At 47.5% G+C, this 27,142-nt stretch overlaps 1 protein-coding gene across 1 annotated transcript in view; it reads left to right on the top strand.

Moving 5' to 3' along the window:
- Positions 1–27,142, top strand: part of ANKDD1A (ankyrin repeat and death domain containing 1A) — a 53,937-nt gene that overhangs the window by 16,169 nt on the left and 10,626 nt on the right. Inside the window, exons 3-10 of the mRNA XM_049782894.1 lie at positions 1,266–1,369; positions 2,964–3,062; positions 5,611–5,709; positions 7,154–7,258; positions 7,602–7,700; positions 9,808–9,906; positions 10,168–10,266; positions 12,507–12,605. Coding sequence (XP_049638851.1) covers positions 1,266–1,369; positions 2,964–3,062; positions 5,611–5,709; positions 7,154–7,258; positions 7,602–7,700; positions 9,808–9,906; positions 10,168–10,266; positions 12,507–12,605 — 803 coding nt within the window. The remainder of the gene's footprint in view (positions 1–1,265; positions 1,370–2,963; positions 3,063–5,610; positions 5,710–7,153; positions 7,259–7,601; positions 7,701–9,807; positions 9,907–10,167; positions 10,267–12,506; positions 12,606–27,142) is intronic.

Raw genomic sequence — 27,142 nt, 5'->3', positions numbered from 1 at the left:
CGCTTACAAGGCAGACACCTTATCTCCAGCGCCACCTTCCCGGCCCCCCCAAGATTCTTTTATTTTAGATTTTTTTTTTTTGGTTTTTGGATTACACCCAGCAGCACTCAGGGATTACTCCTGGCTCTATGCTCAGAAATCGCTCCTGGCAAGTTCGGGGGACCATATGGGATGCCAGGATTCAAACCACCGACCTTCTGCATGCAAGGCAAATGCTCTACCTCCATGCTATCTCTCCGGCCCCATTCCCAAGATTCTTGGTCCAGCTGAGCCCTTACATGTGTGTATGCTGAGAGTAAGATGGGGGCCAAGTCTTGAACCATGTCCTGGGCATGGGTTCTCAGGGCTGAGTCACTGACCCTCTGGGCACAGGCAAATAAAGTAGTTGGCTGAAGCCATGGAAAAGGTTGTGGAGCTGGCATGATTGTACAATGGGTATGGCATTTGCCTTGCGCGAAGTTTACCTGCATTCAATTCCAGGCACCACAGACGGTTTCCTCCCCAGCCCTGCCAGGAGTGATCTGAGTGCAGAGCCAGGAGCAAGCCCTGAGCACTGCTGGGTGTGACCTCAAAACATATAAATAAAACAAAGGGTGGGGGGGAAAGAAAACAAAGAAAAAGAGATGGGGCCAGAAAGATAGTATGGAGATGGTGCGTTTGCCTTGCATGCAGAAGGACAGTGGTTGGAATCCCGGCATCCCATATGGTCCCCCACGCCTGCCAGGAGCAATTTCTGAGCGTAGAGCCAGGAGTAACCCCTGAGTGCTGCCGGGTGTGACCCCCCAAAAAAAATTAGAAAAAGAGACAAATATTATGGTGCTGGTGGAAGCAAATCTCTATCCTGCCCCCAAGGGCAGCCCTCAGGTCCTAAGAAGGGTGGGGGCATACCTCAGACCCCCAGGTGGGCTTGCAAGTATCCTTCCATCTTTTGGAGTTTTTGTTTGTTTGTTTGTTTGTTTTTGGGCCACATCCGGTGACAACTCCTAGCTATGTGCTCGGAAATTGCTCCTGGCTTGGGGGACTATATGGGAGGCCAGGGATCTAACCGAGGTTCGTCCTGGATCAGCCACCTAAAAGGCAAGCACCCTACCGCTGTGCTATCCTTCTGGCCCTATCTTTTGGGTTTTGCCAGGTCTCTCTCATGTGAACGTGTGATGAGATGAGGGACCTCCTGGAGGGAAGATATGATTCCAAGCCTGAGGAGGGGCTTCTCTCTTCCTCTTGATGTAGAGTGAGACCCTTTGTCTCCTTTTTTGCCCTCACAGTGCTTCCTCTGGAGAGGCAGTTGCATGAGGCTGCCAGGCGGAACGACGTAGGCAGGATGAAGGAGCTGGTGGCCAGGCGAGTGAACGTCAGAGCCAGAAACCATGTACGTGATTGGCTCCTCTAAATGGGGTACTTGGGATGAGGAGGTGCTGTGGGGAGGCCCCATGGAAGGGGCCATGAGAGAGCCGCATCTTGCATGTGCTTGTGTGGACCAGACAGTGCTGGCCTTATTCTCTTGCCCATCCTGTATCATGGCCTCAGACTGCCCTCAAGGTCAAGTTCAACTCAGAGCCAGATTTGGACAGTTCCAGAAACTCTATAATCCCCACATCTGGTCCAAAGGTGTCTGAGGAACCTGGGTTGGAATAAGCAGTACAGAGTCAAAAGTAAGGGGTCAGAGACTGGGAGGGAGGTAGAAAGGGGTAAACCCCAGTTCGAGTAGTACCTGCACTCCCAAGTCCAGGGGCTCAATGCTGAGAGAGGCTACACAGTTAGAAAGCAGCTTTGAAATATGTGGGGTCCACCTTGGAGGACAGTAAGGCTTCAGGGAAGCCCCATGCTTGCCAGAGAAAGAGATGGGAAAAGTCTTTCCTTTTGGTGATGGATCTGAAAAGAGGCTGAGGACCCCATGAGGTGGTGGTCCATTCCTGCCTTGGTGCTTCAGCTGGCAGGAGCTTCTTGAGGCTAAAGCTTGGGAGTGGGTTGGGGCTTAGGAGAGGCTTAACTGCAGCATCCCTTTTCTGAGGTGATGTGGGAATCAGGGCCTGGGTCTCCAGAGACTGCTATGGCTTCAATCAGAAGAATTTATGGGGTTGGGGTGAGGGGAGTTTGGGCTGTATCCAATGGTACTAAGGGCTTACTCCTGGCCGTGAGATTAGAGATCACTCCTGGAGGTGCTCAGAGGATTATATGGGGTGCTGGGAATCGAAGCTGAGTCTGCCATATGCAAAGCATGAGCACTAGGTCTTTAAATCATCTCCCAACAACGGAATCATCTCACTCATTGTCTCACTCATTCACTCTCCACCTTCTCTCTCACACTCAGTCACTTTCTCGCCCTCCTTCACTCTCTCCCTCACTCTCACACACTAACACTCACAGATACACATTCTGTCTCTCCCTATCCCCCACAGGCCCAGCTGGGGCAGCTCAAGTGAAGGCCTGGGTGAAGGGGACAGGGGCAGCTCTCTGAGGAAGTGGCATTTTGACTAGAACCAGGTGGGACAGACAGAGAGGACATCATGGACCAGTGGCCCAGGGGTGGAAGGAAGAGTTGGTCCCCAGAGGACCACACAGAAAAAATTGCGATTCTTTTTGTTGTCCCTTCACAGCTAGAAGCTATCGGGCCAGAATTGAATGTCCTCTGGGGTGTTCTGAGGGCCCAGAGCATGCTAGAGTGAGCAGGCACTGGGGTGGGGATGAGGCACCCTCTTCCTGAGGCCTCTGTGACACAGGAGGGAGATATAGGAGAACAGTCTCAGGGAACTGGGCTTCTGAGGGCAATGTTGGGTGCACAGTGCTGGAAAGTGCCCCAGGAGCTGTGAGTTATTTCATTTCAGCTGTTCTGAGTTGGGAAGGAAGGGACCAGAATGGGGGGGGTCTTGGTCACTGTTCCTAGCACCCCTAAAGGTTCCTCTGCCAGTCCTGGGCAGGAGTACGTAAGCCCCATGGCCTTATGGCTACCTATGCCCCGGCAGGAGGGCAGGGTGGCCCTGCACTGGGCCGCAGGCGCTGGGCACGAGCAAGCAGTACGGCTGCTTCTGGACCGTGCGGCTGCTGTGGACGACGAGGATGCGGTAGGGACCGGCATAAGGCATGTCTGTGTGTCTGTCTGTATGTCTGTCCTTCCTTCACCCTGAACTGGTTTGGTTGTTACTAAGCAGAAGTGAGTGCGGTGGGAAGGCAGCAGGTCACAGTGGCAGGAGCCAGGGGCATTGCACTGACTCCATTCTCCTTGTACAGTCATGAGGGGCTCCCCGGAGGCAACGCTTTCCTGTTCCTACTGGGCCTCACTGAGAGGTGAATATTGGGGGATTGCTTAGGATCCCCAAGGCCCTGTTAGGAGTAAGCCCTGAGCACCTTCAGGTATGACCCAAAACAAACCAAGTAAACCCCAAGTAGAACTCTGAAACCTCTTACATTAGTTCTTTGTCCACAAAGACCCCAAGTGTGTTTTCCAGTGGGACGAGTGAAAAAAAAAAGGTCTCAGGGTCCCGGGATGGGACCACATGTTGAGAGGTCCTGGGTTTGATCCTGGCCCCATAGCCCCAACCCCAGCAGCATTGGTGTGGCCTGGTGCAGGGCGCCTGAGCACTGCAGGTGTGGCCTTCATAAATCCTGCTCCTCTGAGCTGCAGCAGGCCATGTACAGCCATTAGCAATAGGGAGAGGCCACTGGGGAGTCTCAGAAAAGGAAATCTGGGGCTCTGAGCAGCTCAGAAGCCTTGGCCTTTGCTTCCCCTTCTGGCTACTGTGAGCCAGAGCCCAGGGGTCTCTTGGGGCTTTGCTGTGGCCCAGGTTTGTGCCTCCCTCTGTGAGGTGCCATCACAGGCCCTGGCTGCTTCTCCAAGATTCCAGAGAACAAAAGGGCACAAATTGTTTTCTTTTCTCTGGGGGGGGGGGTGTTTTCACACCTGACAGTGCTCAGGAATCACTCCTGGTAATGTTCAGGGGACTGATTGTGATGCTGTGGACCAAACCTGGGTCAACTACATCCATAACAAGCACTCTCTCCTTTGTTCTGTCTGTCTGGACCGGGTTTTACTTTTCACCCAAACCACTTTTATCCCAACACACTTTGGTACTGATGAGGATTTGGAGTTAGGAGTCAACCACACAGGCCCCTTTTCCTGGTTCTTAAAAGTTTTGGTGAATCCAGTGGGGTGGGGGCTGCATGCCAGGGTACATCAGGCAGTTGCTAGGGAAAACAACACCCCAGTTCTGCCACCCTACCTGACCCCTGAGTGATTATTGTCTCAGAAGTCCATTGTAAAGTTCAGGACAGAGGCCATTGGATTGAAAGGAGAGTGGGGGTGTTGTTGGTTGGCCTGTCTTGTCTTCTGGCCTCTGGCCCAACCTGCAAGCAGCTCAGAGCATGCTGGGGACAGGCAGGTTAAGTGACCGGCCCCTCTGTTCATCTGAGATGAGCCTGCATTTCTCCTCTTGTGGGCAGGGAGATACTTGCCTACAGAAATCATCCCTGGAGCCAGAGAGATAGCATGGAGGTAAGGAGTTTGCCTTGTATGCAGAAGGATGGTGGTTCGAATCCCAGCATCCCATATGATCCCCCACGCCTGCCAGGAGCAATTTCTGAGTGTAGAGCCAGGAGTAACCCCCGAGCGCTTCCGGGTGTGACCCAAAATCCAAAAAAGAAAAAAATTATCCCTTATGTCTTTAGGGGCTTTTTCTCAGAACCAGGCCTCATCGTGGGCTCATTCTGTGTATGACACACTGTCCAGGGCTAGAGCCACACACATAATATGGGACATTATGTCTGGACTCTGAACATCCATATTATTGATACTCGAGGGGGCACCTCTCAAACTGAGCAAGAACCTCACAGCCTCTTCTGAGCAAAGGGTCCAACACATGTGCAAAATCTACCCTCTTGGGGCTGGAGTGGTGGCACAAGCAGTAAGACGTCTGCCTTGCCTGCACTAGCCTAGGATGGACCGTGGTTCGATCCCCCAGCATCGCATATGGTCCCCCAAGCCAGGAGCGATTTCTGAGCACATAGCCAGGAGTAACCCCTGAGCGTCACCAGGTGTGACCCAAAAAAGCAAAAAACAAACATAAATAAACAAAAAACCGAGATACAGCCCGGAGAGATAGCATGGAGGTAGGGCATTTGCCTTGTATACAGGAGGACAGTGGTTTGAATCCTGGCATTCCATATGGTCCCCCAAGTTTGCCAGGAGTGATTTCTGAGCCTACGTAGAGCCAGGAGGAACCCCTAAGCAAACAAAAGCAACAATAAAAAACCAAGATACAATGATTATGAGATACAAAGATTACTCAATGGATGGGGCCAGGAAGGTGGCGCTAGAGGTAAGGTGTCTGCCTTGCAAGCGCTAGCGTAGGACGGACCGCAGTTCGATCCCCCGGTTAGGCAAGGCAAAAAGGCAAATGCCCTACCCCTGTGCTATCTCTCTGGCCCACAATTGGTTCATTTATAAATGATCATTTAGCCTAAAGAAAAAAGAAAGTTTGCATAACATCTTAAATTCAAGACTTAAATTCCCCAAGGCTGAGCTTCCTGCAGGGCTCCCTATGCCTATGTGAGATTCTGCAAGGTAGACACACCCTCCTCATGCTCGTGTCCCCTTACCTGTGCCTTCTCCCCCAGTTTGGAATGAATGCTTTGCTCCTGTCTGCCTGGTTCGGCCACTTACAAATCCTCCAGATTCTGGTCAGCTCTGGGGCCAAGGTCCAATGTGAGAACAAGGTAAGATTCCATCTGGCTTTGCCTGGCTGCACAGAGCTAGCTGTCTAGCTCTGCTCTTTTTTTGTTGTTGTTGTTGTTGTTGTTTTTTCATTTTGGAATATGGGCCACACCTGGTGGTGCACAGTGATTATTTCTTCCTAGAGATGCATGGGGGACTATATGCAGTTCCAGCAATCGATCCCTGGGCTGCAAGGTGCAAGGCAAACACCCTACTCGCTGTACTATTGCTCTTACCACCTCCCTTTTTAATAAAGGTTTAATGATAGATGTGTTTGATAGAATCCTAGGCCTTGCCAGAATCCTAAACTCCTGTGGGTGCTTAAGTGGGTGAGGCCTTAAACTCCAGTGGAATCCACAGCTCATCTCCATGGCAACCAGCCTCTATCCTGAAGTTACCTGGGGGTATCCTAGTCACTTCATTAACATAACAAAACTCCTTTCTCTTAGGAGCTGTGACAGGGATTAGATCTAACCTGTGACACTGTGGGTCACCTGGTGTGGAGTAGGCGAGTCCTCTGACATTTCTGCTTTTCATAATCCAGTGTTAAAAACCTTTCCTGGTTTTATTTTGCATTTCAGTAAGGACTAATGTCAGGTGTCATTTTATTTTGCTTATTTTCCATCTGAACATCTTATTTTGGTGCCAAAATTATTTTCTTTTTCTTTTTTTTTTTTTGTTTTTTGTTTTTTGTTTTTTGGGCCACACCCAGTGACGCTCAGGGGTTACTCCTGGCTATGCGCTCAGAAGTCGCTCCTGGCTTGGGGGACCATATGAGACGCCGGGGGATCGAACCGAGGTCCGTCCTAGGCTAGTGCAGGCAAGGCTCTAGCGCTCTTACCTCTAGCACCACTGCGCCGGCCCCCCCAAAATTATTTTCTAATTTGTGTATCTGGTGGTGCCCAGGAGTTACTCCAGGCACTCATGGTGGGCTTTGAGGACCAGATAGAATGCTGGGGATCAAATCCATGTGCAAGGCAAGCATCTACCTGCTATAGCATTGCTCTGATCCTAATTTATTATCAGTTTTACAAAATGGGGGCTGGAGTGATAGTATAGTGGGTAGGATGCTTGCCTTGTACACAGTCAACCCAGTTTGTTCCCAGACATACCAAAAGATCAGGAATGATTCCTGAACACAGAGCCTGATGTAAGCTCTTAGCACTGTTGGGTGTGTCTCCCAAAACCAAAAAAACCAAAGCCAAAACCAACCAACCAAAAGTACACAAACCCTCAGCAGAGAAGGGGCAGACAACTAGCTAGCCCAACTGTGACACCCTGAGGCCCACTAGCCCTGTGGGCTGGTAGTATCTGTTGTCCTCCTTGGGGCCCACCCCTGTTCCTGGGCTTGTTTCTGTGGAGACGTCTTAGGTGTCCCACACTCACTGCTAAGGGCCCTGGAGTGCCTATGGTACCTCAGGCAAGACTGTGTTGGCTTTGTTTTAGGACGGCCTGAGCCTGCTGCACTGCGCCGCAACGAAAGGCCACGTGCCAGTGCTGGCTTTCATCATAGGGGACCTGAAGGGGGTGGCTCTGGATGGCACTGACAAGGTGAGCAAGGCAGGGGACCTGATGGAGAGAGGGGGGCTCTGCATTTCCATGGATTTAGGAAGCCACAGTGCATAATTCTGGAGGAACATCTGTGTATGTGGTGAATGTGGAGGTGTGGCTGGGGAGCAAGGGAGCAGTGGCATCCTGAAGGAGGGGGAACTCCTACCTGGGATGGCCTGGAATCCTGGGGGTGAGACTCCTTCCCCACTTCAGGACAGCCTCAGTGGATCTGAGGGTCAGTGGACACTACTATGACTTTCATCTGTGATTTTCAGGGAGGGTGCTAGGAGCCCAGAGGTGGGGAACAGAGGTGGCAGGTCTGGAGGTTCATGTCTATTTCCAGCTGGGCAGGACCCCATTCCATCGGGCAGCAGAGAACGGACAACTGGAGGCACTGGACTTCCTCGTGGGCTCAGGCTGTGACCAAGGTGTCAAGGACAAGGTATTAGGACACAACCGGGAACACCCTGCTCTGACTAGATGGCTACTCTGGTGGGGACCCATTTACTGGTGCCTGCTCTGGCCTCCGTAGCACAGAAGCCCAGGTTAGTGTTGGACTGGTGGGCCCAGTGTCACCACATTTGCGGTTCCCTGTGAATATCTCTGGCTTAGTGAGCAAAGAGCTTCATGGAGTGCAGGTATGGGGTTGTGATCCCATTGGGGTGTCTTGGGAGCTATGAGAAAGTTCCTGAGGGCCCCCAGCTTCTGGCAGGTGATTTGCTGTGAAGATGCAGCTATTTATAAATTAGAGGATGATGCCAGCCCAGTACCCCTCCTCCACACTGCCCTGTTTCTCATGTTTCTTGTCTGTAACAGAGGCAGTGTGGCAACCTCATGTTCACAGTCTCTGTTGATGGCAGCCCTGAGCCATCCAGACTTCATGAGGAGAGAAATGGCTGTGGAGGGACGGGCTGTGCTTGAGGGTTACTCCTGACTCTGCACTAAGGAATCACATCTGGCAGTGCTTGTGGGCCCTTTTGGGATGATCGGATCAAACATGAACTGGTAGATTGCAAGGCACTATCACCCTTCAACTTTGCAGGGCCAAGGGTAGAACTCAGGACCTTACACATGCAAAGCAGGTACTCCACTGTCTCTAGCCCTGTCACCTTTAGGCATGAGTATGAAGTGACTGGTCCTCTTGTTTTCGAGTTGCAGAGACAGGTGTCCAGCTCTCCTTAATATTACTCTTCCTTTGGGGTTATGATGACTGGGCGGGGGGAGGTCAACACTTGATTATTGCACCAACAAGTGACCTCAGTGCAGGGAAGTACACTGGCCTATATGGAGTAGTGCCAGGGTTGAATTTTAGGCTTTATGCATGGGTGTGGACACTAACCACTGGACTGGTTTCCTGGCCCACCACCACATAGTTTTCCCATTGAAAAGATACTTACTGAACCTCTGCATGTATCCCAGACCCTATTCAAACTTTCCTGTTTGTTTGGATTTTGGGCCACACCCAGCAGTGTGGCCAGTGTGGCCAAGTGCTTGAGGAACCATGCGGGGATTGTTGGGTCTCCTAAGCTCTGTCCATCGAACTGTCTCTTTAGCCTTTTTCTAGGTCCTTAGGAATCTTCAGAGACCCAATAAAGGAGCCTGTCATGTGCACAGACATTCTGGCAGTCATCAAAAAATAAAAAGCAGAGCAGACAACTACAAGAGCTGTTTATTAGGTGGATGGTGCCTTGGAGCAGTTCCAGGAGCTGGAGTGGAAGGCAGAGTTCCCATCTTCATAGACCACCAGGCCATGAGAAGTTCCTAAGCCACAGAGCTGAAAGCATAGCTGCAGGGGTCCAGAAGTACATTCAGTGGAGTCTCCCTTTCATTTCTTCTCTTAGAACTGAGGATCACTTGGGGTCAGAGTGATGGCACAGTGGGGAAGGCATTTGCCTTGCACGTGCCCTACCTGGGTTAGATCCCTGGCATCTCCGAGAGTGAGCCCTGAGGACAGAGTCAGAAATTACCCCTGAATATGGTGGATGTGGCCCCAAATCAAAACAAAAAAGAAATAGCTGGAGAGATAGCATGGAGGTAAGGCGTTTGCCTTTCATGCAGAAGGTTATCGATTTGAATCCCAGCATCCCATATGGTCCCCAAGCCTGCCAGGAGCGATTTCTGAGCGTGGAGCCAGGAATAACCCCTGAGCGATGCCAGGTATGACCCCAAAACCAACAACGAAAAAAAAAAAAAAAAAGAAAGAAAGAATGTTCATCCTGAAGTGGAAGGAGAGGACTGGGACGTGGCTTACTTATGTGGGACCCTGGGTTAGAGTGCCAACACCACCATGTAAACAAAAAGAGAGAGAGACACACACACACACACACAGAGAGAGATGGATAGAGAGACAGAGACAGAGACTCTGATGCAGCATTTGGCCTTTGGAAATGAGGAACCTGGCTGTAGGGGCCAGTATCAGAGGCCAGCAGCTTCTCCCAGGGCCTCAAGTCTGTCTGTGGACATGAAACGTTTACTCCCCAAGCTTCAACTCAAGGGTGGCCTGTGAGGGTCCCAGGGCTGGTGAGGGCCTTTGCTCCCTGTCCCCGCAGGAGGGGAACACTGCACTGCATCTGGCTGCCAGCCGGGGGCATGCTGCTGTGCTACAGAGGCTTGTGAACATCGGGCTGGGGCTGGAGGAGTGCAACCAGGTGAGTCTGGCTGGGGGAGGTGGGAGGCACCTGGGGAGCACAGCCCCAAAGCAGAGGTCCCACCCTAGGACTCAGAAATTCCATGGGGTAGCAGGTTTGTGAGGGTTGGTAGAAATACTCCACACGAGGCTGGTGCAAAGGATTCTGGGAACAGACTGATTGGGGATAGGGGGACTGATGGTAATGTGTCCCCCAAAATGAGAACATTCAGGGGGGGCACAGTATTGCCTAGGCCCTAGGCTCACACCTGCTTCATTTCAGGATGGCCTGACAGCCCTGCACATTGCTGTGGAAGGGGTCCACGCGCTGTGTGTGCGGCTCCTCCTCCGTGCTGGGAGCAGTGCCAACGCTCTTACCCAGGTAGGACCCAACCTGTGTCTGTCTTCCCAGAATGGTTGGGATAACTGGTACTCTTGGATGTGCTGGGAATTTAGCAGTTTCTGGCCTGGGCCTCCCACTGCTAAACTCTTTAAGTGGGCTTGGTACTTAACCTTTCCCTCCATTTGTACTAACCCCCATCGGTGGGGCTCAGGGGCTGTTCTTGGCTCTGGGATCATCGTGGATGAATTGGGGGACCATATAGAGTACCAGAGATTGGACCTGGGTTGACTGTGTGCAAAGCAAATGCCCTACTTGCTGTACTATCTCTCCAGCCCCGTGCTTGGGAATTTTTGTTTTGTTTCGTTTTGTTTTGTTTTGGGGCCACACCTGGCAGCACTCAAGGGTTATTCCTGACTCTGTGTTCAGAAATTGCCCCCTGGCAGGCTCAGGGGACCATATCGAATGCCAGGGAATCGAATCAGGTGAGCTTCGTACAAGACAAATGCTTTACTGTTGTGTTACTGCTTTGGCCCTGTGCTTGGGAATTTTTCCTGGCTCTATGCTTAGGATGTTTTTGTTTTTTTTCTTCTTTTTTCTCTCCTTTTTTGTGGTGGTTGCAGGTTTTGGGCCATGCCTGGCGATGCTCAGGGGTTACTCCTGCCTCTAAACTCAGGAATCATTCCTGGTTAGAACAGGGACCAAAAGGAGTACTGAGGATTGAACCTGGGTCAGCTGTATGCAAAGAAAATGCCCGCCCTGCTCTACTGTTGCTCTGGCCCCTGTGCTCATGGATTTTTCCTGGATCAGTGCTTGGGGATTTTTCTTGGCTCTGTGCTCAGGGATCACTCCTGTGCTGTGTACATAAGATGCTGAGATTTAAACCAGGGTCATGTCACCTGTACTATTGGTCAGCTGCTTTATCTCTCTGAGCCTCATTTTCCAGTACAATGATGGGGCTGATATACACAACGCACTCATCATTGTGTCTACAGTGACATCTCTGCCTGGGGACCTCATAGGAGGTTATGTCAGGCATGGAGCAGGGCCTTCATGATCTCTGGTACTGTGTCATTCCCTCACCATATGCCCGTCAGATGGGCATGGGATGTTCTCTGGGTCCTGGGCAGGATGGAACTTTCTTTAGGGTCAGCTCAGTATTTCGCTTTGTGTTTCCTTTTGTTATGACTATTGCTGTTGTGGTTGTGGGGTATACTCTCATTTCTCAGGGTGGGCATACAGGGCTGGGGACTTGAACCCAGAACCTTGAATAAACCATGTATGTACCCATTATGGAGCCGTATCCCTATGCCAAATTTGGCTTTACATATATATATATATATACACCTTCATGTTATCTCTCTGGCCTGTTGGCTTTATATTTTTATTCTCTTTCTGGGCTTCAGAAATTTGAGTATGATAGCAAAAAGAACAATATATATAAACACAAATAATAGCATATGGTTTGGAAAAAGGGATGAAAATGATTAGATCCTCTTCCCTGCTCCAAAAAATAAAATAAATAAAGAGCTACCCCAACCACATATATAACACAAAGAAATCAGAGAGAATCAGGGCAAAAAAAAAAGCTCAGTGACAGAGAAAATGGTAAATGGAAATGAAATGGTGATAATCTGTCAAAGTTATGCTTTCCTGAATGTTATGATGCCATTTAAGATGAGTTTTTAGAACAGCTCTGAACCTGTAGGAACTGCTACCTCAGGCCAAGTGGGCACAGGAGGGCCCCAAGAAAGGGGGCATTTACCCAACATTGCTTGAGTGGCTCTTGGGTTCTCAAAGCTCTCTTTTGTGCTTGTGCGTACCAAGCATGGTGTCTGTGGATGGGTTCACTAAAACCAGCCACCAAGTCTGGCACTTTCTGCAAAACTTTTAATTGGTGGTGGTGTGGGGGGAGAAGGGCAACATTTAGCAATGTTCAGTGATCACTCCTGGTGGGCTTGGGATCATATGTAGTACCAAGGATCAAACCCAGATCAGCCATATACAAGGCAAGCTCCCTACCTATCTGCTGTACTATCTCTCCACTCTGCAAACCTTTCTGAATCTATTTCCATGCTAGTAAATCCAGCAGGCTCTGGTCTCTGCCTAGTGATAAGTCCCTGTACGCTGGATGGTCACTGACTTTTCCAGCCTTAGGTTTAACTGAACATAGTAGCTCTTGGGGTGTGTGAGATACAAATGGGGTGATTCATCCCCAAGTGCTTTTGAAAACTGATGGGGAGGGTCTTCAGGGCAATGACCTGACATTTCTGCTCTTCTAGAAAAAACGTAGCTGCCTCCACTACGCTGCCCTCACTGGCTCCACAGAAATGACTCGAGCCCTCATCCAAGCAGGAGCCTGTACCAACGTGGTTGATCATGTAAGTGTGGGGCCTGGATGGCACAGCTGAGAGAGACAGGAGCTTTGGGGCTCTGCTGTGTTGGGTTGGGGGGATCTGAGGCACAGGATGGAGGAATTTGAGGCATCTGAGCACCTTCCAGTGCTCCAGACTAGAGACCCAGTTTGTTCTCACTTCCACAGGGATTATTTTCTGCTCATTTATCCATTGGATTTTAGTAATGATATTTTGCTTCTTTTTTAAAAATACTCTTTATTTGGAGGGTTGGGCCATACCCGGCAGCACTCAGGGATTATTACTTCTGGTTTTGCACTCAGAAATTGCTATTGGCAGGCTCGGAGGACCATATGGGATGTCAGGGTTCGTCCAAGTTGGCTGTGTGCAAGAAAAATGCCCTGCCATTGTGCTGTCACTCAGGCCCTAAATTGTTCTTTTTAATTTTGGGGCCATACTTGGCATCAGGGCTTACTCCTAATGCTGTGTTCAGGGGTCATTCCGATGGATGCTCAGGGACCATGTGGTGCTGGGGATGGAAAGGAACATGTGTCTCATTTCCCTCTATGTCCCATTTGTCTCTGCAGTGCCACATACTGATCTTTTTTTTTTTTTTTTTTTTTTTTTGGTTTTTGGGCCACACCCGTTTGACGCTCAGGGGTTACTCCTGGCTATGTGCTCAGAAATCGCCCCTGGCTTGGGTGGACCATATGGGACGCTGGGGGATCGAACCGCGGTCCTTCCTTGGCTAGCGCTTGCAAGGCAGACACCTTACCTCCAGCGCCACCTACCCGGCCCCATACTGATCTTTTCTATGGCAGACCTAACCTCTGGTGTTTCTTTCCACATGCAAAGTGTGTGACCTTGTGAGACTGAAGCACGTATTTTGGTGCCGGAAAACTTGGCTCTTCCACTCACACACAGAGTAATCTTGCTCTTGACTTCCCAGAGCCACTTTTCACTGATAGCTACTGCTCTTTTGCCCTTGCATAAATGGAGAAACATCTACTATTTCTAGTGGAAAGTAGTCATATCATATAGCTGAAATAACCACTAAAAATTATGGTCGAGCACAATTTGTTGGAATTATTAAATAAAATAAAGCGATAGGGCTGGAAAGATAGTACAGTGAGTAGGGTGCTTGCCTGCATGTAGTCAACTAGGATTTGGTCCCCAACACTCATATGATTCCCCATGTACCTCCAGAAATAATTTTTGAGTACAGAGCTAGTAGTAACCCTGAGTACCACTTAGTATCTCCCCCAAAAGGAAAAAAAAAAAAGGCATCCTTTATTTTACCACCTGAGCAGCCCTGGCTTGTTTTGAGTTTCTTCCATTCCCCCCTCACATATATAGTAGTGTTGCAGGTGGCTTATGTGATGTGGGAAGAAGAGAGATGAAAGCTTCAGAGGAGGTGTCCTGCCCTACCCTCCTCGGTGCCCACCTTGATCCCCTGGAGGAAGTTTAGGTTGATGAGCATTTGCTCTGAGCACCTGTATGGTACAGACCTGGTATTCCACCAGTTCCATATGGCAGTTGCCAAGTTGAGTCCCACTTGATTGATCTGGTGGTGATAGGGGAAATGATCCCTGTCCCCCAATTTCTCAGACACTGTAGAACTGAGGCTGAAACAAGAAATTTGTCTTTGCAAAGAAAAATCTCATTTCAGGAGCCAGAGCGGTAGTGCAAGAGGTAAAGCATCTGCCTTGCCCACTCTAGCCTAGGACAAACCACAGTTATCGATTCCCCCAGTGTCCCATATGGTCCCCCAAGCCAGGAGCGATTTCTGAGCGCATAGCCAGGAGTAATCCCTGAGCACCACTGAGTGTGGCCCCCAAACAAAACAAAACAAAAAAAAGAAAAATCTCATTTCTACCTGGATTTTTCAGGAACACTGCCTTTTTTTTTTCAGAGAGAACTTCAGGAGGAGATGAATAATAAAATAAAATGTTTTATTTAGAAATTATGAGGAAGCCTGGGAGGGGAAGAGGGACGGAGGGAGGGAGAGAGAGAATGAATGGAATGGGGGCATGAAGTAGAGATGTGGCATCTCCACTCCCAGAATAGGGAGGTCCCCACTTACTTCTGTAGAGTTATTTTTATAGTTTTTCTTCCAAACTGTCCCTTATGTAAGTAGTTTTTATGTAAATAAGTATATCCATTGCTATGGCCTTGTCTAGGAGAAGTCCTTGGTAGTGTGTATCCACTTGTGTGTTCCTATCACAGTCAGTTATTCCTGCTGGAGCTTCTTTCTTTTCTTTTCTTTTCTTTTTTTTTTGGTTTTTGGGTCACACCTGGCAGTGCTCAGGGGTCACTCCTGACTCTATGCCCTGAAATTGCTCCTGGTTGGCTCGGGGGACCATAAAGGATGCCGGGATTCGAACCACGGTCCTTTAGCATGAGAGGCAAAAGTCCTGCCTTCATGCTATTTCTCTGACCCTGGAGCTTCTTTCTGAAGGGATCCAGACTTCTCTGGTCTGTGCTGTGCCACTTAGACTGATAAACCTCAGTGTCCATAAAGTGGGTCCAGGCTTCATGCTTTCTTCTACTTTAGAATATGTGATAGATTAACTTCTTTGGTTACATCTTGGTTTTATTCCTTCCCAAGAGCTCATGGCCAACCTCCCAATCTGTCTGCTTCAGTAGCACCTCTGAGTAGAAAAAATACAAGTTAAGGAAGAATTCTACGAGGGAGGGATATTTGCTTGTTTGTTTGCTTGTTTTTTACCCATGAAGATGCCAGAATTTTTCTCTAGATCAACATTGTTTTCCCAGGCCATCATCAACTATTGCTACTTAGTTTTCCAAGGAACCATTCCAAGGTTCTGGGGTCAAACCCATTATCTGGAAGATATTGTAAGTATGTGTGATTCATTGGTTCAGTGACCACATCACAGAGCATCTCCATGACTAGCCATTGAAGTAGATTCTAACCATTCAACCATAAATAATAAATTCAAGAGCAGCCCTACCTATGGTACTATCTCTGGCCTCAATTTTCGGGGTGTGTGTGTGTGTGTGTGTGTGTGGTTGGAGGGTTTGCACTATACCCAGAGTTGCTCAGGGCTTACTCCTGGCTTAATACTGGAGATCACTCCTGGTTCTGAGATAGAGACCATTTTTTGGTGGACTTGAGGAACCATATTTGATTCTGGGGATCAAACCTGAGTGGACCACGAGCAAGGCAAATGCTTTAATCCCTGTATTCTTTTTCCTGCCCAAAGATTTATTTTATTGTTTGTTTGTGGCCACACCCAGCAGCGTTCAGAGGTTATTCCTGGATCTATGCTCAGAAATTGCTCCTGACTGGCTTGGGGGACCATATAGGATGCTGGGATTCGAACCACCGTCAGTCCTGGGTCGGCTATGTGCAAGGCAAGCATCCTAATGCTGTGCTATCACTCCAGCCCACCCCCCAAGATTTCTTCTAAGTGACTTATTTTCTTTTCGTTTTTTTTTTTTTTGTTTTGTTTTGTTTTTGTTTTTGGGCCACACCCGGCAGTGCTCAGGGGTTACTCCTGGCTGTCTGCTCAGAAATAGCTCCTGGCAGGCACAGGGGACCCTATGGGACACCGGGATTCGAACCAACCACCTTTGGTCCTGGATCGGCTGCTTGCAAGGCAAATGTCGATGTGCTATCTCTCCAGGCCTGACTTATTTTCTTTTCACACTGATGATGTTTTTGTCTCCCTATGTATTTATACTGTTTGTTGTTGTTTGTTTTGGGGCCATGTCTGGATGCTTGGGGACTATGCCTGACTTTGTGATCAGGCATTCCTGAATGAGAGGTGCTGGGAGACCATATGTGAGATGTATGGCAGTTACCTAAATCCCTTCACTATCTTATCAGCCCTTATATTTATTTATTATATTCTTTTGTTTCTTGTGGGTTTTTTGGTTGTTGTTTGGTTGGTTGGTTGGTTTGTGTTTGGACAAAAGACACAGGACTGAAAAAGGATGAAATCCATGTTTTCTCTTTCCTGACTAGTTTTACAAACACACGTGTTGTTATTATTGTTATTTTTGGGACACACCTCATAGTATACAGGGTTTATTTCTTGAGCTTTTTGTTTAAGATTACTCCAGGTGGGACTTGGGGAACCATATGGGGTGCTGAGGATCGAATCTGGGTAGGCCACATGGAAGTCAAGAGCCCTGCCTGCTGTTACCTCTTATCCTAAAACAGAAATATTTTTATTCCTAAATAAATTAAGTCTTATGATCTTCTTTTAATTTTTGGTGGTGGGGTCTTTTTTTTGTGTGTGTGTGTGTGTGTGTGTGTGTGTGTGTGTGGTTTTTTTTTTTGGGTCACACCCAGCAGTGCTCAGGGGTTACTCCTGGCTCCATGCTCAGAAATTGCTCCTGGTAGGCACAGGGGACCATATGGGACGCCGGGATTCGAACCGATGACCTTCTGCATGAAAGGCAAACGCCTTACCTCCATGCTATCTCTCTGGCCCCGGGGTCTTTTTTTTTTTTTTTTTTTTTTTATAATCTTTTTCTTTTTGGTTTGTATCACACTTTCTGGTAATCAGGGGCTATTCCTAGCTCTGTACTTGGGGCTCTCTTCTGGCAGTGTTTGGGGGACTATATGGTATAGAAACCTCCTGCATGCAAAGCTGTGCTTCAGCCCTTTCAGCCACCTCCCAAGCCCCTTCTTTATTTTATTTATTTATTTATTTATTTATTTAAAAACATATTCTATGTTTAGAAACTGAATATACTTGCCCATAAATAATAATTTTTTTTGCCACACCCAGTAGTGCTCAGAGGTTACTCCTGGTTCTGCACTCAGAAATCACTACTGGCAGACTCAGGGATGCCAGGGATCATATCCAGGCCCATCCCGGGTTGACGTCGTTCATGGCAAATGCCCTATTGCTGTTCTATCAGTCTGGTCACTTTTTTTTTTTAATTTTTGGGTCACACCCGGCAGTGCTCAGGGGTTACTCCTGGCTCTATGCTCAGAAATCGCTCCTGGCAGGCTCGGGACCATATGGGATGCCGGATTTGAACCACCAGCCTTCTGCATGCAAGGCAAACACCTTACCTCCATGCTATTTCTCTGGCCCCCAAAACTGGCTGTTTCTGTTGGAGGGTGTAGGATGTGGTGTTGGGCTTCTGTAGTTTATGTAGAAATGAGAATGACTCTACTTTCTGAGAATGCCACAGGGGCATCAGCCCTGATCCAGGAGGTACTTGGGAGGCATTGGTGGCCATTATTTTCTTTTAGAGCTTTATGGAGGAGCTGGGCCATTTTTCTGCTGGAAAGATGGTGGCAATGGATGGGCTAAATTATCTTTCAAAGGCCAAATTTTAAATTTCCATAAATCCATGATCCAAGAATTTTTTTGTTTTGTTTTAGGGTCACACCTGGATATATTCAGGGCTTATTCCAGACGCTGTGCTCAGGGATCACTTCTGGTGGTGCTTAGGGGACTATATGGGCGCACAGGACTCTTTGTGGTGCCAGGGATTGAACATAGGTAAGCTGGGTTCAGGGACTACTCCGTGCTTGGTGTTCATGGATTGTTCTTTGCCATGTTCAGATATACTCATGTTCACACATGATGCTGAAGATTGAACTTGGACTTTCTGAAGGCAAAGCATGAACTTGGCTTGTTGAGTTTATAGCCAGTCTTCCTTCCTTCCTTCCTTCCTTCCTTCCTTCCTTCCTTCCTTCCTTCCTTCCTTCTTTCCTTCCTTCCTTTTTCCTTCCTTCCTTCCTTCCTTCTTCTTCCTTCCTTCCTTCTTTCTTTTTCCCTTCTTCCTTCCTTCCTTCCTTCTTTCCTTCCTTCCTTTTTTCCTTCCTTCCTTCCTTCCTTCCTTCCTTCCTTCCTTCCTTCCTTCCTTCCTTCTTTTTCCCTTCTTCCTTCCTTCCTTCCTTCCTTCCTTCCTTCCTTCCTTCCTTCCTTCCTTCCTTCCTTCCTTCCTTCTTTCCTTCTTCCTTTCTCTTCCTTCCTTCCTTCCTTCCTTCCTTCCTTCCTTCCTTCCTTCTTACCTTCTTCTTACTTCCTTCTTTTTCCTTCCTTCTTCCTTCCTCCTTCCTTTCTTCCTCTTCCTTCCTTACTTCCTTCTTCCTCCTTCCTCCCTCCCTCCTTACCTCCCTCCCTCCCTCCCTCCCTCCCTCCCTCCCTCCCTCCCTCCCTCACTCACTCACTCACTCCCACCTGTACTCAGGACTTACTCCTGGCTCTGCACTCAGGTATCATGCCAGATATTTTTTGGTGGAACCACCCAAGTAGTATTCAGAGGAGCTGGGGTCACTTCCAGCCATTGTTGTCCAAATGTGTGTTGGTCTAGTGTTGGTCCCAAAGGCTCTGTGTTGCTTGGGGACCCGAGCAGGAAGAAATTGCCAATGTTGAGAGACCACCAGAGCCATACCTGTTGGTGCTCAGGAAGCCTGTGATGGGATTGAAATGGGTCCACACACAGGCATGTGCCCTAACCTTTGTGGGGACTCCACAACTCTCCTACCAATTTTGCTAAACTTCCTATTTTTCTCAGATCACAAGGTAAAAATGTGGGGTGGGAGAGATAGTACAGTGGGTAGAGCACTTGCCTTACACACGGCCGACATAGGTTCTATGCCTGGCATTCCTATATGGTCCTCTGATCCCACCACTTATTATTTACTTATTCCTAAATTCAGAACCAAAAATAAGCCCTGAGCACTAAATATGTGGCACAAAAAACAAAAACAAACCACCAAGAAAACCCCCAAACAAAACAAAAAATAAATAAAAGATATCATTGTATGTGTGTGTTGTATTCTGGTATTTTAAATTTTTTTTGGCCCACACCCGGCGGTGCTCAGGGGTTATTCCTGGCTGTCTGCTCAGAAATAGCTCCTGGCAGGCAGGGGGGATCATATGGGACACCGGGATTCGAACCAACCACCTTTGGTCCTGGATCAGCTGCTTGCAAGGCAAATGCCGCTGTGCTATCTCTCCGGACCCAATTTTTAATTTTTTAAATTACTTTCTGTTTGTTTGGTTTTCGGCCACACCTGGTGATGCTCAGGGGTCACTCCTAGCTATGTGCTCAAAATTGCTCTTGGCTTTGGGGACCATATGGGACACTGGGGGATCGAACTACAGTCCGTCCTGGCCTAGCACCTGCAGGCCTTACGTCCTGCGCCACCACTCCGGCCCCTACATTACTTTTATTTTTGTTGTTTTGTTTGCTTTATTTTGGCCACCTGTGGCAGAATTCAGGGGTTACTCCTGACTTAGCACCTCAGAAATTCTTCCTGGTAGTCTCGGGGGACCATATGGGATGCTGAGGAGTAAACCGGGGGCGGCTGCATGCAAAGCAAATGTCCTACCCGCCATGCTATCACTCCAGCTTGCTCTGACAGTTTTTTATACTCAAGAGTGTGGGTACCTCTGTATAGGAAGTAGAGATATAGAACAATTTTCTGACTTTGTACGGTCCTATTGTGTGCTACAGTGACACCTAGAGGACACTGCTGAGGCGGACATGGTGTCCAGGCCATCTTTAAGGACCTTCATTCCTGTGAGAGCTAGATTTGGAATCCAGGCACTGCACCTGAACTGCCAGTTCTTCCCTGCACCCCTTTTATTACATTTATTTACTTTTGTTTTTTGGTTTTTGGGCCACACCCGGCGGTGCTCAGGGGTTACTCCTGGCTGTCTGCTCAGAAATAGCTCCTGGCAGGCACGGGGGACCATATGGGACACCGGGATTTGAACCAATCACCTTTGGTCCTGGATCGGCTGGTTGCAAGGCAAACACCGCTGTGCTATCTCTCCGGGCCCCTTTTATTCCATTTATAAATAATGATTAAGCCTTTATCTCGGTACTGAGGTAACTAACAGCCACACAAGGTCTCGTTAGTCACATATCCTGGGCATGTTGGCTAAGTTTTCTGAGTGTCAGTGGTTCCATTTATAAAATAAAAATATAAAGGCAAGGAGCTGGAGTGGTGATGCAAGCGGTATGGCGTCTGCCTTGCCTGTGCTAGCCTAGGACAGACCGCAATCTGATCCCCCAGCATTCTATAATGTCCCCCAAGCCGGGAGTGATTTCTGAGCGCATAGTCAGGAGTAACCGGGTGTGGCCCCAAAAACCAAAAATAAAATAAAATAAAATAAAATAATGGCAAATGCCAGGATAATTTGCCCCCGGGTTCATGAATGGATGGAATGAGGGAACAGAACATTGTGCTTTAGCAAGAAGCACTCATCACATAACAGAGAAAGGAAATAAATGACTTCCTGAATCAGTTATAGAGCTTCTGGAATGGAGTGGTGAGTTTTGGGCCCTCAGGACCCTACTCTGCTCTATGGTCAGCTTTGAGTTTAGGGAGGGACTCTTACAGCTTTGGGGAAGTTAGCATCCTAGTGGTCGGAGAGAGGAAGTCCACCCCCAGCACTACTCTGTCCCTGGGAAGCCATGATAGGTGATGTCTGTCCTGCAGCAGGACACATCTCCTGTGCACCTTGCCGTCAGGCGCAACTTCCCTATGCTCCTGCGGCTCCTCATCGATGCGGGCTGTGACCTGGATGTCACCGACAACGTAAGTGGCTGCAAAAATCTTCTGATCTCTGGAGCTGCAGGACACTGTTCTGACCTGTGAAGAGCATGTTGGCAGTAATGTCATTGCATTAACTGTCCCCGTTTTAAACATATGGATTGTTTCCAAGCTTTGGCTTTAGTATATGTGACATCACAGTGACCTTCTTCCTTTCATCATTCACTTTGTGATCCTTAGGGACAATGTGCAGGGTAGTTGAGTTGTAGAAGAGGTTGTTGGGCCCCTGAGTCCAGAGCTTGGATTAGTCAGGAGCTTTTTGCTTTTGTTTTGTTTTTGGGCCACACCCGGTGGCGCTCGGGGTTACTCCTGGCTCTGTGCTCAGAAATCTCTCCTGCCAAGCATGAGGGACCATATGGGATGCCGGGACTCGAACCACCATAGGTCCTGAGTGGGCCGATTGCAAGGCAAACACCTTATGGCTGTGCTATCTTTCCAGCCCCTTTTATATAAATTTTTTAATTAACTGATCTTACAAGTAAAAACCCATCATCTTATGAGTTTTAATTTTTTTGCCACACCCAGTGATGCTCAGGGCTGATTTCTGGTTCTACACTCAGGGATCATTCCTGGAGGGGTTTAGGGGATCACATGGGATGCCCAGGATCAAACCCAGGTTGGCCATGTACAAGGCAAGCACCCTTCCTGCTATCTCTCTGGCCCCCAAACCCATTATCTTTTCTTTTTTCTTTTTTTTTTTTTTTTGTGGTTTTTGGGTCACACCCGGCAGTGCTCAGGGGTTATTCCTGGCTTCACGCTCAGAAATTGCTCCTGGCAGGCACGGGGGACCAGATGACCTCCTGCATGAAAGGCAAACACCTTACCTCCATGCTATCTCTCCGGCCCCCCCATTATCTTTTCAACGCACCTCCTACTTTCTCTTTTTTTTGCATCAATAAATAGTTCTGTTGTCAGCATTCACTAATCTGACATTTCTTTTTATCTATTCAGTTTTGTTTTCTTTTTTTTTTTTTTTTTTGGTTTTTTTTTTTTTTTTTTTTTGGTTTTTGGGCCACACCCGGTGACGCTCAGGGGTTACTCCTGGCTATGTGCTCAAAAGTCGCTCCTGGCTTGGGGGACCATATGGGATGCCGGGGGATCGAACCGCGGTCCGTCCAAGGCTAGCGCAGGTAAGGCAGGCACCTTACCTCTAGCGCCACCGCCCGGCCCCCAGTTTTGTTTTCTTAAGTTGCACACGTAGGAGGAATCATCCAACAATACATGTCTTCTCCTTCCTGACTTACTTCCCTTAATCCCCTTGAACTCTTTCCATTTGCTTCAAAAGCAAAATTTTATCTTTTTGCATAGCTGAAAGTATCTACTGCAGAATGTGTTGCTTCCTCTTTTTATCTAATCATCTATTTTAGCTTTTGTAAATACTACTGTAAACATTGGGGTGAAGATATGTTTTATAGTTTTCAGATAGATGCTCAAACGTGAACTGCTGGATCATATTAGAGCTCTATCTTTTTTGTTTTGTTTTGGTTTGGTTTTTGGGCCACACCCGGCGATGCTCAGGGGTTACTCCTGGCTGTCTGCTCAGAAATAGCTCTTGGCAGGCCCGGGGGACCATATGGGACACCGGGATTCGAACCAACCACCTTAGGTCCTGGATCGGCTGCTTGCAAGGCAAACACCGCTGTGTTATCTCTCCGAGAGCTCTATCTTTATTTATTTATTTTTAAATTTTAGTTGGTTTTTTTACTTTTTGAGACCAACTGGTAGTGCTCAGGACTTACTCCTGACTCTGCTCAGGGATCACTCCTGTAAGTGCTCAGGGGACTACTACTATTTCTTCAACTCCCACTTAACTGGATTTTTAAAAATTGAGGTTTCATTAAATGTATAGATTGCTTTTTTTTGTTTGTTTGTTTGTTTTTAGTTTTTGGGCCACACCAGCGTTGCTCTGGGGTTACTCCTGGCTGTCTGCTCAGAAATAGCTCCTGGCAGGCATGGGGGACCATATGGGACACCGGGATTCGAACCAACCACCTTTGGTCCTGGATCGGCTGCTTGCAAGGCAAACGCCGCTGTGCTATCTCTCCGGGCCCTAGATTGCTTTTTGTAAAATTAGAGGATTTGTTTGCAAATAAAAGAAATTAAAAATTTTTTTGTTTTGTTTTGTTTTGTTTGTTTGTGTCTTTTGGTTTTTGGGCCACACCCGGTGACACTCAGGGGTTACTCCTTGCTATGCGCTCAGAAGTCGCTCCTGGCTTGGGGGACCATATGGGACACCAGGGGATTGAACCTCGGTCCATCCAAGGCTAGCGCAGGCAAGGCAGGCACCTTACCTCTAGCACCACTGCCCGGCCCCAGAAATTTAAATTTTTAATGAAGTTTTATTTCCTCCCCTTTCGCAATCCCCCTCCACACACACTTTTTCCTCATCGTTGTCACTGTTGTTCCAATGAGTGGGGTTTACACCAGCTACTTGCATATTTTTTTTTAGCTGAGATGCCTCACCAAGGTTTGCACTCCTTTAGTTGACATGCCTGCATGTGGTGCTTACCCAGGTCATTTGGTCTGCTCACCAAGGACTGTGCTTGCTTAGCTAGCTGTGGATCTCATGCACCTGATTTTCAGTTGTGGTTCTTGCTGTGCTCTTTAGTTAGTGTTTCCGTAGACTTGATTGTGGTGTGGCTGTGGAGTTTTTCATCGTGTTTGGTGAATGTGGGCATGTAGGCATGGGCTTGTGTCTCCGTTAATGTGCAGCAGATGCCTCTAAATTATCTCCTGGCCCTTATCCTATGATCTTTGTCTTCCTTTTTATTGATGGATATGACATTGATTTGAATCTATTGAACTATCCTTACATGCCTGAAATCATTTTCACTTGGCTATACTATATGGTCCTTTTGATGTCTTGTTGGGTTTGAGTTTCTAGTTTCTTATATTCATTGAAGGTAATTTTCCTTTTTTGCATGTGATTGCCTTGCCTAGTTTTAATATCAGAATAATACTATACTTTAGTATTAATTTTCTTTTATATTTCTATAGTTTCTCTCGTAATATTTATGTGTGTGTGTGTGTGTGTGTGTGTGTGTGTGTGTGTTCTAGAATTGATTTCAGGACCTCTCATATATTATGCCATTGATTTATACTCTGTGCAATTCTCCTCCTTTTTTTTTTTTTTTTTTTTTTTTGGCTTTTTGGGCCACACCCATTTGACGCTCAGGGGTTACTCCTGGCTTGGGGGGACCATATGGGACTCGGGGGGATCGAACCTTGGTTCGTCCTATGCTAGCGCTTCCAAGGCAGACACCTTACCTCTAGCGCCACCTCTCCGGCCCCCCAATTCTCCTCTTACATTTCCTTTTCTTTTTCTTTTTTCTCTTATTGGTTTTGAGTCATATCCAGTACTACCTTACCTCTGGCTCTGCAGTCAGGAATCACTCACTCCTGGCAGGTTTGGGGACCATATAGGATGAGATGCCAAGGATGGAACCTGGGTTGGCCACATGCAAGGCAAATGTCCTGCCTGCTGTGCTATCATTTGGGCAATCTTTTTATTTTTTCTTATTTTTTAGAATTTTTTAAATTTAAGTCTAAAATGTTTATTTATTTTTTATTTTTATTTTTTTGTTTTTTGGGCCACACCCGGTGATGCTCAGAAGTTATGCACTCAGAAATCGCTCCTGGCTTGGGGGATCATATGGGATACTGGGGGATTGAATCAAGGTTCATCCTAGGTCAGTGTGTATAAGGCAAATGCCCTACCACCTGCACCACCAGTCTGGTCCCTGTTTATTTTTTGATAATAAAAAAGAATAGTTTATTTATTCATATTATACTGTTTTGAATGCTTATATATATATATTTTTTTTTTCTTGGCCATACCTAACTATGCTCAGGGCTTACTCCTAGCTCAGTGCTCTTTGTGAGACTTAGGTTGTCAGAGACTGAACCTGGGTTGGCCATGTGCAAGACAAGCTCCCTACCTGCTGTACTAGTGTTCCAGCCCCTGGGGTTTCATTTCTTTAAATTTTAGTTTTTATTTAAATTTTTGTCTTCTTTTTACTAAACTTTTGATTTTATTATTTTTCTTTTCAATTCTTTTTGCTTTAAGGTTAACTGGTTTGTGATTTTTTTTGTTTGTTTGTTTGTTTGTTTGTTTTGGATCACACTCGGTGGTGCTCAGGAGTTACTCCTGGCTCTACACTCAGAGATCACCCCTGGCAGGCTTGGAGGACCATTATGGGATGCTGGGATAGAACCACCGTCAGTCCTGGGTCGGCCGCATGCAAGGCAAACGCCCTACTGCTGTGTTATCTCTCCAGCCCTTGATTTTTATTTTATTTATTTATTTATTTATTTATTTACTTATTTATTTTTGTTTTTGGGCCACACCCTGTGACACTCAGGGGTTACTCCTGGCTGTGCGCTCAGAAATTGCTCCTGGCTCGGTAGGACCATATGGGATGCCAGGGATCAAACCAAGGTCCATCCTGGATTGGCCGTGTGCAAGGCAAATGCTATCGCTCCGTCCCCTGATTTTTTTTTTTATGAGGCCTTCAATACTATTAACTTCTCTGTTAGTCCAGGAGAACAAATAAAATTCTGAATTTGGCATTTTAATTCAACTAAAATTGACTTAATATTTTTTTAAGTGAAGCAAGGAAGTTTTTATTGAAACTTATTTAGAAAGCTGTGAGGGAGAAGTGTATATGCTCAAGAGAGAACGCAAGCTTCTCCAGAGTGGAATTAAGCAAAGAAACATATAGAGACATGCAAGCGAGAAATGTGTTCGAGAAAGTGAGCTTGAAGAGCTCATGTTTTTTTTTATTTTTTTTGTCACGTTTTTAATTTTTTCTTCAGGTATTTAAATTTTTCTTTCTGGGGCCCGGAGAGATAGCACAGCGGTGTTTGCCTTGCAAGCAGCCGATCTACGACCTAAGGTGGTTGGTTCGAATCCCGGTGTCCCATATGGTCCCCCGTGCCTGCCAGGAGCTATTTCTGAGCAGACAGCCAGGAGTCACCCCTGAGCACCGCTGGGTGTGGCCCAAAAACCAAAAACCAAAAAAAAAAAAATTTTTTTTTCTTTCTGGGTTGGAGTGATAATACAGCAAGTAAGGCATTAGCCTTGCATGCAGCCAACCCATGTTCAAACTCTGGCATCTCATATGGTCCCGACAGCACTATCCGTTGTCAGTTATTCCTGAAAACGAGAGAGAGAGAGGGGGGGGGGGGAAGAAAGAGAAGAGAAGAGAGAGGAGAGGAGAGAGACAGAGAGATAGAGAGACAGAGAGAGACAGAGACAGAGAGAGAGAGAGAGAGAGAGAGAGACAGAGAGAGAGAGAGAGAGAGAGACAGAGAGAGAGACAGAGACAGAGAGAGAGAGACCTTTGGAAAAGCAGAATCTATCCACAGCTGACTCGGGGAACTTGTTGCATTCTTGCTTCTCCTCAGGAAGAGGCACCTCTCCTCCCTACACCTGCGCTGGGTGATGGAGAACTTTGTTCTACACTGCATGACCAGGCCTTCCAGGGAGGAGTTAGTTGTCTCCTGCCTTCACTCAGAGTCTGCAGTATTCGAACTGAAAGAACTGGAAGGAAGCAGCATTGTTTTTGTTTGTTTGTTAGGTTTTTGGTTTGGGATCCACACCCGGTTGTGCTCAGGGCTGGCTTACACCTGGTCTATGCTCAGTGATCACTCCTGGTGAGGCATGCCAGGGCTGAACCCAGGTTGGCTGAGTGCAAGTGATTACTTCACCCACTGCACTATTTCTTAGGCCCCACAAATATTTTTTCTTAATGTAGTGCTTTGACGTTAGAAATTCAATCATAAATAGAAAACTAGAAACAGTTCAAACATATGGATACTAAGTAGAATTTTCAGTAACCCCCAGGTCAACAAAATAAAAGTAGATGTGGATGGAGTGATAGTATCACATTTGCCTTGAATTTACCATCTTGCGTTTGATCCCTGGCATCCCCTATGGTCCCCTGAGCCCAAGTAATCCTGAACACTTACAGGTGTGGAAAGCAAGCAAGAAAGTAATAAAGAAAAA

Source organism: Suncus etruscus, chromosome 1, assembly GCF_024139225.1.
Source record: "Suncus etruscus isolate mSunEtr1 chromosome 1, mSunEtr1.pri.cur, whole genome shotgun sequence".
Classification (NCBI taxonomy): domain Eukaryota; kingdom Metazoa; phylum Chordata; class Mammalia; order Eulipotyphla; family Soricidae; genus Suncus; species Suncus etruscus.
Note: the sequence above shows the minus strand (reverse complement) of the source record. Positions and strands in the feature narration are given on the sequence as shown.